Source organism: Mandrillus leucophaeus, unplaced genomic scaffold (genome assembly GCF_000951045.1).
Source record: "Mandrillus leucophaeus isolate KB7577 unplaced genomic scaffold, Mleu.le_1.0 Scaffold60, whole genome shotgun sequence".
NCBI classification, from domain to species: domain Eukaryota; kingdom Metazoa; phylum Chordata; class Mammalia; order Primates; family Cercopithecidae; genus Mandrillus; species Mandrillus leucophaeus.
In genome coordinates this window covers 6,475,105-6,487,979 of record NW_012106475.1, presented here as the reverse complement: position 1 = coordinate 6,487,979, position 12,875 = coordinate 6,475,105, and the positions used below count along the sequence as shown (strand labels likewise).

Below are 12,875 nucleotides of genomic sequence, written 5' to 3'. Positions count from 1 at the left end.
ATCTGGCAGCAGAAGTAAATCAGCAGGTATTATTCTCTGAAGGTCATCCTAGTCCAAAGAGGTGACAGACAGATACCCACTGTCCAGTGAATTCCAGCTCCATATTCAGCTCTGTTTCCCAATTACTGATCCATCAACTGTCTTCTGAATCTACACTTTCCCAGAAACTTCCACAATTGTGTAAGGTCTTATTCTATAATAAATCCTAGAGCACTCATTAATGACTCTGCTCCCTTGAGTACAACCTGATGCAGTGAACCTACAGGGAATCCACTGCTTCTATGCCATTCAGTGGTTCTTGCTTTAGGTCTATGTGAAGATGAAAAAAAGCAGTCCATCTCCCTTTGGAAAACCTGTGTACTCCCTCTACCGAAAAAGTCTTCTAATTTATAGAGAGTTAATAAGTTAGTGGAGATCAGCAGGCAGAGTGATAAAATATCTATCAGTTTTGCCTTAAAATTAAACACTCCATATGCTTATAATCCTGTTCTTTGCCAGCACAGTCACTTAATTAGGACATTCCCAAGTTGAAACTCTCCTTAGAATAAAAGCTGTTAAACCTCCCTAAAAGAAATTCTCTCAGAATTACTTTTACATTAGATAAATGCCATTCAATAACTTAAAATACAGCCCTGTGGGTTAATTTAATTTTTAATAAAGGGGAGGGAAATAAAGTAGCCAGCAGTTTTGCTTAAGAATCTTTACCTTTGTATTCTTTATAACAATCGGATATTGCATTCCTGAAAAAAAAAAGTAAAAAATTTATTTTTAGCAAAAGGCCAATATTATTTGAAATATTACACTAGCAACAAACTTAAATAACTCTTTTTCTGTCATTACTATGATTGTACCCTACAGTTCATTCTGAAACTTTTTACCAAATAACAATGAAACTAGTTCATACTTAACAACATATAAAACTCCAGCATGTTTTTAGCTTGGTTTTAACTCATCTAATCTATGCTTATAAACCATACCCCACCTGACCTCCAACATAGACATAGCTATTATAATCCTGGAAACCACACTGTATAATGGATCATCATAAACCAGTATGTATTTTCCCACAGAACTAAAGCTATGATATGAGAAACCTTGCCATCCACGTGTTGGTTACTGGATTCTTTGCAGGTTCTACATTGTTTAGAGAAGCAAGAGTTTTCGCAACACAAAAACTTCCAATAAAAAACTGACCATTTTTAAAATTAGTTCCCACTCAGATACACGGGATCTCAAAGTTTTATAAAGCATACATAGAGCAGATAAATATAATCTACTTGTACCATAAATTTGGTTTATTATGCTACCTATCTAAAAAAACTTTAATTATTTAACAATTTTGCTCATCATTTTAGAATTCAGAAAGACAGAATGATTCAGATGGCTTAGATCTCCTTAAAAACCTGTCAAGGAAGAAAGAACAGAATACTACTTTTTTTCCCCTTCAAATTTCTCAACAGCAAATAGAAGTCTCAAAAATCTATCATCTGGACAAAAAAAAAATTAATGCCCTCAAAGCAAAACAAGACAAACTCTTAATTGCACTCTTAAACTGTGTGGGGGCTGGGCATGAGGTGGGGGGAGTTCCAAATGACCAGGTCATTTTATGACCTTAGGCTGTCATTCTGACATTCTGAAACTTGGGTGTGTCTAAAAATCACTAAAAGCTTATTACTAGGTGCTATTTCCAGACAGTCTGATTCAGTAAGTCTGGGTGATGCTAACATTTGCATTTTGGGCCAGGCACGGTGGCTCATGCCTGGAATCCCAGTATTTTGGGAGGCCAAGGTGGGCAGGTCGTTTGAGCTTAGGGGTTCAAGACAAGCATGGACAACATAGTGAGACCTTGTCTCTTTTTATAATTTAAAAAAAAAAGAAGAAGAAGAAGGAAGGAAGAAAAGAAGAAAAAGGATATTTAAAAAGATAGCTTGGATCCCTTTCATGGTTCTCCAAATACACAAGCAGGCTGAGCACAGTGGCTCACTCCTGTAACCCTGGAACTTTGGGAGGCTGAGGTGGGTGGGTCACCTGAGGTCAGGAGTTTGACACCAGCCTGACCAACATGATGAAACCCCATCTCTACTAAAAACACAAAATTAGCTGGGCATGGTGATGCATGCCTGTATTTCCAGCTACTCAGGAGGCTGAGGCAGGAGAATCACTTGAACCTGAGAGGCGGAGGTTGGAGTGAGCCAAGATCGCGCCATTGCACTCCAGCCTAGGCAATAGCGTGAGACGCCGTCTTGAAAGAAGAAAAAAAACAAAAGAAATATATAAGCAAAAGAGTTCTTTTGAAATTACTCCTTAGTGGTACTGACACCTCTCTAAGACTGAGCCACATAGGTCACTGCTTTTTTTTTTTTTTTTTTTTTGAGACAGAGTCTCACTCTGTTGCACAGGCTGGAGTGCAGTGCACTGGTGCAATCTCAGCTCACTGCAGCCTCTGCCTACCAGATTCCAGCAATTCTCCTGCCTCAGCCTCCGGAGTAGCTGGGTTACAGGCACGCATCACTACACCCAGTTAATTTTTGTATTTTTAGTAGAGACAGGCTTTTACCATGTTGACCAAGCTGGTCTGGAACTCCTGACCTCAGGTGATCCACCCACCTCGGCCTCCCAAACTGTGGGATTACAGGCATGAGCCACCGTGCCTCCCAGGTCACTGCTTTATACAGACATATTTACAGCTGTCAATAAAAGGATCAATTCAGTCCTGTACTCTTCACAGAGACACAAGGTTTGCCAATTTTCCTACTGACTACGTTTGCCATTTAGAGATACAGAACCTGAATAGTTATACCGGTAAACTGGACATCTGAGTCCCATAGGATTTTGCAAATTAAAAAAAAAACTATTTTATGTAATTAAAACAAATTTTTTTATGTTTAGTAAAGATGGGGTCTCACCATGTTGCCCAGGTTGGTCTTGAACTCCTGAGCTCAAGCGATCCACCCACTTTGGCCTCCCAAAGTGCTCAGATTACAGGCGTGAGCCACTGCCCTCAGTCCTAAAAAAAAAAATTTTTTTTTTGAGACAAGGTCTCACTGTGTTGCCCTGGCTGCAGTGCAGTGATACGATTATAGCTCACTGCAGCCTCAAACTCCTGTGCTCAAGCAATCCTCCTGCCTCAGCCTCCTAAGTAGCTGGAAGTACAGGTGTGTGCTACCATGCCCAGGGAATTTTAAAAAATTTTTTGTAGAGACAGGTCTCGCTATGTTGCCCAGGCTGGTCTTAAACTCCTGGCCTCAAGTGATCCTCCTTCCTTGGCCTCTCAAAGTACTTCTGAAAATTTTAACTTCACAATTAGATTTGCTGTCTAGACTTCTAAGGGAGAAAAAAAGGAAAAAAAAAATTCTCCAGAATGGTATATGTTCCTTAGGAGTGGTAAAGTCTAGCACACTGGAAGACTAATTTACATGTTGATATATATAGACAAGCCAAAAGGAAATGTCATGTCATATGAAAATTTTTTCTCTCCTTTCCAGGAGTATAATAAATTATCATTCAAGCTGGGTGTGGTGGCTCACGCCTGTAATCCCAGCACTTTGGGAGGCTGAGGCAGGAAGATCACCTGAGGTCAAGAGTTTAAGACCAGCCTGGCCAACATGGTGAAACCATGTCTTTACTAAAAATACAAAATTAGCCAGATGGCACATGTTTGTAATCCCAGTTACTTAGGAGGCTGAGGCAGGAGAATCGCCTGAACCCAGGAGGCAGAGTTTGCAGTGAGCCAAGATTATCCCATTGCACTCCAGCCTGGGTGACAAGAGTGAAATTCTGCCTCAAAAAAAAAATCAATAAAATATAAAATAAAATAAAAATAAATTATCATTCATAGTTATAAAATTCTGGTTTTATAGGAACTTTCAAAATTCTTCAGTTTATGGTTCTTTGTCCTTTTTGTAGTCTACTGGTTTATTTCTATTCCTGGTTGTTCAAACTAGTCTAACTGTAAGTCTAGAGCAATGGTTCTCAACTAGGAGTGACTCCTTCACCCCCAACTCTAAGGGAACATTTGCCAACGTTTAGAGACACCTTTTTTTTTTTTTCCGTCACAGAGTCTCCCTCTGTCGCCCAGGCTGGAGTGCAGTGGCGTGATCTTGGCGCACCGTAACCTCCGCCTCCCGGGTTAAAGTGATTCTCATGCCTCAGCCTCCTGAGTAGCTGGGACTACAGGCGTAAGCCACCACGCCCAGCTAATTTTTTGTATTTTTAGTAGAGATGGGGTTTCACCATGTTGGCTAGGATGGCCTCGATCTCTTGACCTCATGATCCGCCCACCTCGGCCTCCCAAAGTGCTGGGATTACAGGCGTGAGCCACTGTGCCCGGCCTAGAGACATTTTTAATTGTAATCACTTGGGGGCGTGATGGTACTGGCATCCAGTGGACAGAAGCCAGGGATACTGCAAAACATCCTACAGTGCACCGATAGCCCCCTACAACAAAGAATGATCTGGCCCCAATATCAATAGTGTCAGAATTAAGAAACCCTTTCCTAGACCTCCCCTCTGCAATTACCTTGGTATCCTACTTTCCTAGTCCAGCCTCTTAGCTTCCACCTTCCTGTTGTGCTTCACAGCCAGTCTTTTTCCTTCATTCTAACCACCAATTTCTCAAACTCTTCTGTCTTCATTTAAACCAGTGAAGCTTTCCACCTGACATCTTTGTTAATCTGAAATTCTTGCTCATTATTCAGCTTGTGGGGAACATGGTGTGGGTCCAATATAGTTCAGTAATTAACCATGTGGGCTTTAGGTACAGACTGTCTGAGTTGAAATCCAGACTCCACCACTTACTACTTGTACAACCATGGCCAAGTTTCTTACTCTCTCTGTGCCTCAGTTTTCTCACCCTAAAAAAATGTGAGTAATAATGGTACCCTGCCACAGAAAATTTTAAGAGTCAAATGAGTTAATACTTGGAAAGCACTAAGTGCTTAATAAATGTTAGCTATTGGCCAGGCACAGTGGCTCACACCTGTAATCCTAGCACTTTGGGAGGTCAAGTGGATGGATCACTTGAGTCCAGGAGTTCAAGAGCAGCATAGGGAACATGGTGGAACCCTGTCTCTACAAAAAATACAAAAATTGGGACGGGCACGATGGCTCACACTTGTAATCCTAGCACTTTGGGAGGCCGAGGAGGGAAAATCACTTGAGCTCGGGAGTTCGATACCAGCCTGGGCAACACAGTGAGACCTCATCTCTATAAAAATTAAAATTAAAAAAAAAGGAAAAATACAAAAATTAGCCAGGTGTGGTGGTGGCAAGCACCTGTAGTTTCCCCTACTGGGACGGCTCAGGTGGGAGGATCACTTGAGCCTGGGAGGCGAAGGTTACAGTGAGCGGGGATCACGCCACTGCACTCCAGCCTAGGCGACAGAGCAAGACTCTGCCCCAAGGAGAAAAAAATGCATTTTTAACAAGCATTGTCAAGAGATGCTGACTCTAACCTACAGGGTAGGGAAGTGTTTGGAGACGAATTTTCCATAAACAGCCTTGGCAGTTCAGATTTTAGCACCAGTCAGAAGTGTCGGACCAGGGTCTGGTTCTACCAGCACAAGACCCTCCAGGAGTCCCAGTTCTCTCACATTCAGTCTCATCCTTGTCCCTTCTGCCCCTACCTCTGGTTCTGCACCGTACTCTAGCCTAGCTCCTTGTGGCTCTCCCACCAGTACTACCCCCAAAAATATCCCAATTAAAAAAAAAAAAATCACTGTAAGTACAGCTGTTCCTTAGTATCCAAGGAGGATTGGTGGCAGGAACCCCACAAATACCAAAATTCAAGGATACTTAAGTCCCTTATATAAAATGCATATAACATTTGCATATAACCTGTGCACAGACTCTGGATATTTTAGATAATTTCTAGATTACTTACAATACCTAATGCAATGTAAATGCTATTTTTTGTTATACTACATTTTTTATTTGTATTAGGTATTGTTCTACTGTTATTATTATTTTTTTTTTCCCAAATATTTTTCATCCTCGGTTGGTTAAAACCACAGACGCAGAACCCATGGATATGGAGGGCTGATCTTTTCAATAGAAAAGACAAGGATAGCTCACCATCTATACTTCTTGAAGGACTTTCTTTAGCCATTTCAATATCTTTTACTTCAAAATTAGTCAAGACAGAGCCACCTGCTTCTTGGAAATCCTGGGCAAATGACAAAGCCACCTGCCGATAGTCCACAATGCCAGTATGTGGACAATCAATTGCCATTAGACCCTGAAACAGAATTATGAAAAGATAACAGATAAGAGAAATAATACTTGCTAAATAACAAAATCTCTATAATCAAGAAACAATTTTGTCCTTTAGAGGAGTTGATTTTGCCAAGCTTTTCTTGCTGCTACAATGAGTTTTTCCATTTATTTATCCCTCACCATACCTGACTCTGATTTGATTCATATCTGATTCTGAGTTGAATTCTGTATCATCAAACAATTATGTTTTAAATAAGCTCTAGTGAGATTTTTCCCAGTAGCACATACTACATTGTGCATACTTGGTAAGAACTCAAGAGTTGTTCTAGCTACTCACAATGTTTCCAGAGCATTGCTTTGACTTGCTGCCCAGACCCTATCTTTGAGACTACAAATATGGAATGGAGATTTTATGTGGTTAACTCAAACTTTTTCTTCAGGTAATACAAGAAATTAATAGACTGGTTTTTGTTTGTTTGTTTCTGTTTTTGTCCCTAAAGACATATCCAAATCAATGTTCATCAATCTGTAGGTGAATGACCTATATAACACATGCTTATTTTATTTTTTTAGAATAAATGTTGAACATGTCATTGACCTTTTCTAATTCTAAAGAAAAGGATAAGAGGAGAATTTCACACACTAAGTACTGACTACATTTTGGTGATCATTGTTAACAGCGCCATTTTCTGTTGCCCTTTTTTGCATATCAGTATATCAGTTCTCCCAATCAATTTTCCCAAGAGGGTAGCCTGCTATCCAGGATAACATCCAGAAGGTGAGTGCTATTGATAAATTCTGCCATCCTCTCATTTGGCCAGCACAGCACTATCGTTGTTGTGGTTTTAAAATAATATCAGATATAATACTATTGTAAAGATCTCACTCTTGTATTCACCACCTGACCATTACCCCAACACATTCACCTGCTTGGCCCTTAGAAGATTTTCACTTTGCGGCTAGGTGCGGTGGCTCACGCCTATAATCCTAGCACTTTGGGAGGCCAAGGCAGGTGGATCACAAGGTCAGGAGTTCGAGACCAGACTGGCCAATTATGGTGAAACCCCATCCCTACAAAAATACAAAAATTAGCCAGACGTGGTGGCAGGCGCCTATAGACCCAGCTACTCAGGAGGCTGAGGCAGGAGAATCGCTTGAACCCCGGAGGCGGAGGTTGCAGTGAGCCGAGATCACGCCACTGCACTCCAGCCTGGACAACAGAGACTCCGTCTTTAAAAAAAGATTTTCTCTTTGCTATCCAACTGTGACCAATGTTTCCTAATGACCAGGTCACACTGAGAGTAAAGACTCCCAAAACATCAACAGTCTCTTTTTTAACAAACTAAAAGCAATGTTTGGCAAACTTCATCATTTTCCTGACAGTCTCAATTCTAGAATACGAGAGTATTTGCCAAGCATACGAAATCATTCCTTCTGTTTTGATACAGTCAATAAACAAAAGACTTAGTCATTGACTAAATTCACATGTCAGTAACTATAACTCAACTTCAACCTATAAACAATATTTTGGGTACAATAACCTTAGAAGCTCACTTAGGATAATACCAAGAGATTAGTCCATGAAAACTTCCTTACCTAGCATAAAATTATGTGACAAGTATAACAGAGGGATAAAAACATTCTGTAAAAGTGCTTCATTCTCGATCAATTGTTTTTTACAATTTCAAATAGCTTCCTTATTCATCTTATGCTCCCATTACCCAGCACAATGTCTGACACACTGAAGACACTCAAACATTTACTGAAGGATTGAATTTGAGGGCTGTGTTTAAACACGTAAGATCCCCCTTACTCCATTCCAGACCTTCCCTAGAAGGCGTCCCTTCTTTTCTTTCTCTTTCTAGTCTTGGCTTTCCCCCTCCTCATAAGATGTTGGTGTTCCCCACCTATACATGTGTGTTGTAGAAAGGTGAAAAAAGTCATCATCACCAAGTGATCCAATGCTCTGGCCTGGGACTAGCTGCAAGGTAGAGGCTGCCAAGTTGGGGTGGTATTGGTGGACAGGCTGGCTGTGTCTGTCACCCAGGAGGTTGGGCATGAACTGTCCAGGTCAGCAGGTCAGAGATTGAAATCTGAGGCCTTGGCAGATCAGAACCAGGCAAGAACCAGGCAAGTAGGACAGGGAAAGTTGAGAGCAGATCTCAGTCAGGATACAGAGGAACAGATGAACATGTGATTGACCAATAGTATTAATAAAATGGCAAAAGCAGACCAGAGGTCAGAGTAGCAGTGAGGATTTGCCCAGAGAGGGAGCAGTCAAGAGTTATCTTCAGCTACTCTGGACATACTGCTTATGGGGTAGCCATGCTCTGCAAAAAGTACTTAAAAAAAAAATAAAAAGAGCTATCCTCCCAAGTCAAAGTTTACAGTGGCAGTTTAAAATTTTCCAAGGGCCTCTCCCTGATGATACTTGGTTTTCTTAAAGGGACCTGGTCTAAGAAACCCTTTAGAGCTGCCCTGGTAAACTTCTTTCTAGGGGGCCTGGAAAACAAAGAAGTGACCCTGTACCATGGACATTTTATCCACTATTTTATCATATAGCAGTGGTGACATTTTATCATATAGCAGTGGTGAGGTTGGTGAGGAAGGAAGGACTTTATTCAAAACATCTTTAGAAAATAATCAAACTACATGTTCTACTACATATTGCCATCCCTAAACACATGTAAACACTAATGATTACAACTTAGAGTCATATAAAGTATATCGTGGAGGCCTCAAAGAGAAGGAGAATATGCCTCTTTTATAAGTTATTTTACTCATTCATCTTTCAAGTGGGGGTTTGTCTCTGAGGGTTTCTTAAACAATTGTACTAAGCTAAAAGCATTCCCTTAACATTGGTACAGGAGAGTACCAGCTCTATCAGAATACTTATCACTGTATTAAGTTATATCTTCTTTTACACTATAACCTCCTTCAGGTTGACAGCCATGCCTTATTCATCTTCTTATCTATCTACAGTGCCTAACACAGTATTTGGCACATAGTACTCAAAGAACCTTTGGTTGAACCAAACAGAAAAAAATACCAGATCTGAGTCAGATCTTGGGGTGGGAACTCTTTGGGAGCTGTTTGACCCTGGGAAAATAACAAACAGTTTCTTCATTTATAAGATACAAAAGTATGTGTAATACATATAATTTCATTACCTATGCACACATATCTCACTGACCTCATTCCAAGGACCTGTGATGGTCACATCATCAGGTACAGAAAACAATATCCAGACTCATCCATAACCTTTACAACATCTGAAAAGTTTTTTTTTTCAGTAACGCATAATATAAAAAATCATGGGTTCCTGTTCCAATTTTTTCTATCTCTAAAGCCTTAACAAGTATACACAACAGACAACAATCAGATAGACCAATTCTCCACATTTCAGTATCACTAGGATACCAGTAATCCTGTTTTTCAAACTCTACAATTAAATTATTTTCATGACCAAATCTATCATGGGGCCAGCAGCTCAGATGTACGTTTTTTCTTTTTGATACCAATCTTAACATTTGAAAGACTTTTCAAAGGAAATAAAAATTAAAAGGTGTTAAAAATTGGCATGTCCTTTTGAAAGAGGTTATCAATTCTTTCATCCTTCAAGGCAATACTTGAGAGGAGCACATCAATGAAAGTGTTTTTAAAAATTTTTTGAAACTTATTTTTAGTTGACACATAATAATTGTTTATTTATTTATTTATTTATTTATTTATTTTTGAGACAGAGTCTGGCTCGCTCTGTTGCCCAGGCTGGAGTGCAGTGGTGCAATCTCGCCTCACTGCAACCTCTGCCTCCCAGGTTCAAGCGATCCTCCTGCCTCAGCCTCCCAAGTAGCTGGGACTACAGGCACCCACCACCATGCCTGGCTATTTTTTTTATTTTTAGTAGAGACGGGGTTTAATCATGTTTGCCATCGAACTCCTGACCTCAAATGATCCAATCACCTCAGCCTCCCAAAGTACTGGGATTACAGGCATGAGCCACCACGCCCAGCCAATAGTTGTATATATTTATGGAACACAATGATATTTCAGTATGTGTATACAATGTGTAACAATCAAATCAGGGTAATTAGTATATCAATCACCTCAAATATTTATCATTTCTTTGTGTTGTAAAAATTCAAAATCCTTTTTTCTAGCTTTTTGAAAATATTGGAAATTCTGATATTAGTTCACAATCAAATTCCATCAAAATCATATAAAGCTATGAAACAGCAATAGATTTAGTCTATTTTCAGGAAGGATATGTTTAATAACATATATAGGAAGCCATGGTTTTGCATTGAGCTTCTGTATTAGGCCTCTACAGACCAAACCAAAATGGAGTCACTCACACTAAAATTCCTCCTCACCCGATGGAAACCAAGTTGTTTATATGACCTAAGAAATCAGAAGAGATAACTAACAGCCAAGTTCCCAAACAGGCTGGTTTCAGCCAGCTTGATAAGGAAGTCTTCTCTGTTTTTTCTGGAGTCCAACGGCGCGATCTCAGCTCACCGCAACCTCCGCCTCCCTGGTTCAAGCGATTCTCCTGCCTCAGCCCCCGAGTAGCTGGGATTACAGACATGCGCCACCACACCCGGGTAATTCTTGTATTTTTAGTAGACATGGGGTTTCACCACATTGGTCAGGCTGATCTCAAACTCCTGACCTCAGATGATCTGCCCGCCTTGGCCCCCCAGAGTGCTGGGATTACAGGTGTGAGCCACTGCGCCTGGCCTCTGTTTTAACCTTATAAGGAAAGTAACTTTGAAACAACCAATCTGCTTTTCTTTAGGTAATACATAATATAAAAAATCATGGGTTCCTGTTCCGATTTTTTCTGTCTCTAAAGCCTTAACAACAACAACACAACAGACAACAATCGAATAGACCAATTCTCCAAATTTCAGTACCACTAGGATACCAGTAATCCTGTTTTTCAAACTCAACAATTAAATTATTTGGAGTGCAGTGGTTCTCTGTTTCTGTTTTCTTCAGCTCTTTTCTGCCTATAAAGGCCAACCTCCTCTGGTCAGTTCATCAGAGTGCCTTTTCTAAATCTTTGAATGAGATGCTCCTTGATTCATGAATCACTAAAAAAAGCTAATTTGGTCTTTAAATCTGTTGTAATTTTGTCTTTTAACACACTCAACAGTGTTGTAATGCACTGACTGCATAGCTAAGAAACAGGAAGTGGGTTTAATCTAAATTTTTTAAGTAGACTCTTTTTTAAGAGCAGTTTTAAGTTCATAAAAAAATTGAGCAAAAGTACAGAGATTTCCCATATACTCTCTGCTCCCACATACGTAACAGCCTCCTAATTTCTTAATTTTAATACTAGCATTTTTTTTTCCTTGAAGCATAACATCAGTCTAAACAACCAGCCCTTATATCAATTATTCACAACCCTAGTTTTATAATATGCCAGGATCTCTCTCCATTGTTTTAAAATAGGCTATCTCACTCTAAAAAAGACTGATATGCCTTAAAGAAAATAAAAAGAATAAAATAATAAATGTAACACATCAGGAAAAGGGGAAATACAAACTGGGGGAAGAATACACATAATTAAATATTCTTAATCATCTTAACAGGAAAATCTATTATCGTGTTTCTTATCTACACAGTGCATTACAAAACCATTGAGTGTGTTAAAAGACAAAATTACAACAAATTTAGTTTAAAGATCTAATTAGCTTTACTAACAATTCATGATTCAGGGAGCATCTCATTCAAAGGTTTAGAAAGAGCACTCTAATGAGCTGACCAGAGGAGGCTGGCTTTATGGCTTTAGAGGAGGCTGGCAGAAAAAAAGCTGAAGAAAGCAGAAGTGAAAACATCCCCAAATATTTCAAACAAAACCAATTTGAATTTACTAGGATTGTTTAAATAAGCATATAATAATATCTACCATTTCTTAAGGGATTAACATAAGCCGAATGCCTTATATATAGTATTTCATTTAATTCTCAAAACAATCTCCATTTTACAAAGGAGGAGTCTGAGGATTAGAAAGATTATAACCCACTCAACGTTAACAGCCATTAAAGAGGCAGATGTGAAAGTGGAGCTTATGTCTGTTTGACTTTTCAACAGCTACATTATAGTGCTCACCTTATGCTAGATCCAAGTTAATTTTAAAAAATGGAAGGATGCAACAAGATAAACTAAAGGATAACATGTCAAAACTCCCTTAAGTCTGAGAATTACTGGAATCAGATAATTCAAAAATAACAATAAGTGGCTTTGGTTCTCCTCTTCCCATGTCCAGTTCCATCTTACATATTCAAATTTGATAAACTTTGCTAAATTAGTACATTTTGACTGTCAGTGTTCTGTTCAAGTCCTTCAGTAGCTACCTGCTATTTAGACCAAGGGTAGGCAACCTTTTTTATGAGAGACAGATAGTAAATATTTTTGACTATCTAGGCTTATGATCTCTGTTGCAACTACTCAATGAGGCTGTTCAGCACAAAAACAGCTACAGACAATACATAAATGAATATTTGTGGTTGTATTTCAATAAAATTTTATGGACACTGAATTTGAATTTCATATAATTTTTTTTTTTTTTTTTTTTTTTTTTGAGACTTTTTTTTTGAGACAAGTTCCTACTCTGTTGCCCAGGCTGTTCAGCACAAAAACAGCTACAGACAATA

General features: G+C 39.3%; 1 protein-coding gene across 1 annotated transcript in view; it reads right to left on the bottom strand.

Moving 5' to 3' along the window:
* Nucleotides 1-12,875, bottom strand: part of L2HGDH (L-2-hydroxyglutarate dehydrogenase) — a 78,546-nt gene that overhangs the window by 34,216 nt on the left and 31,455 nt on the right. The window contains exons 5-6 of the mRNA XM_011999757.1: nucleotides 6,073-6,235; nucleotides 706-740 (exon numbers count right to left, since the gene is read on the bottom strand). Of these exons, the coding sequence (XP_011855147.1) occupies nucleotides 706-740; nucleotides 6,073-6,235 (198 nt within the window). The remainder of the gene's footprint in view (nucleotides 1-705; nucleotides 741-6,072; nucleotides 6,236-12,875) is intronic.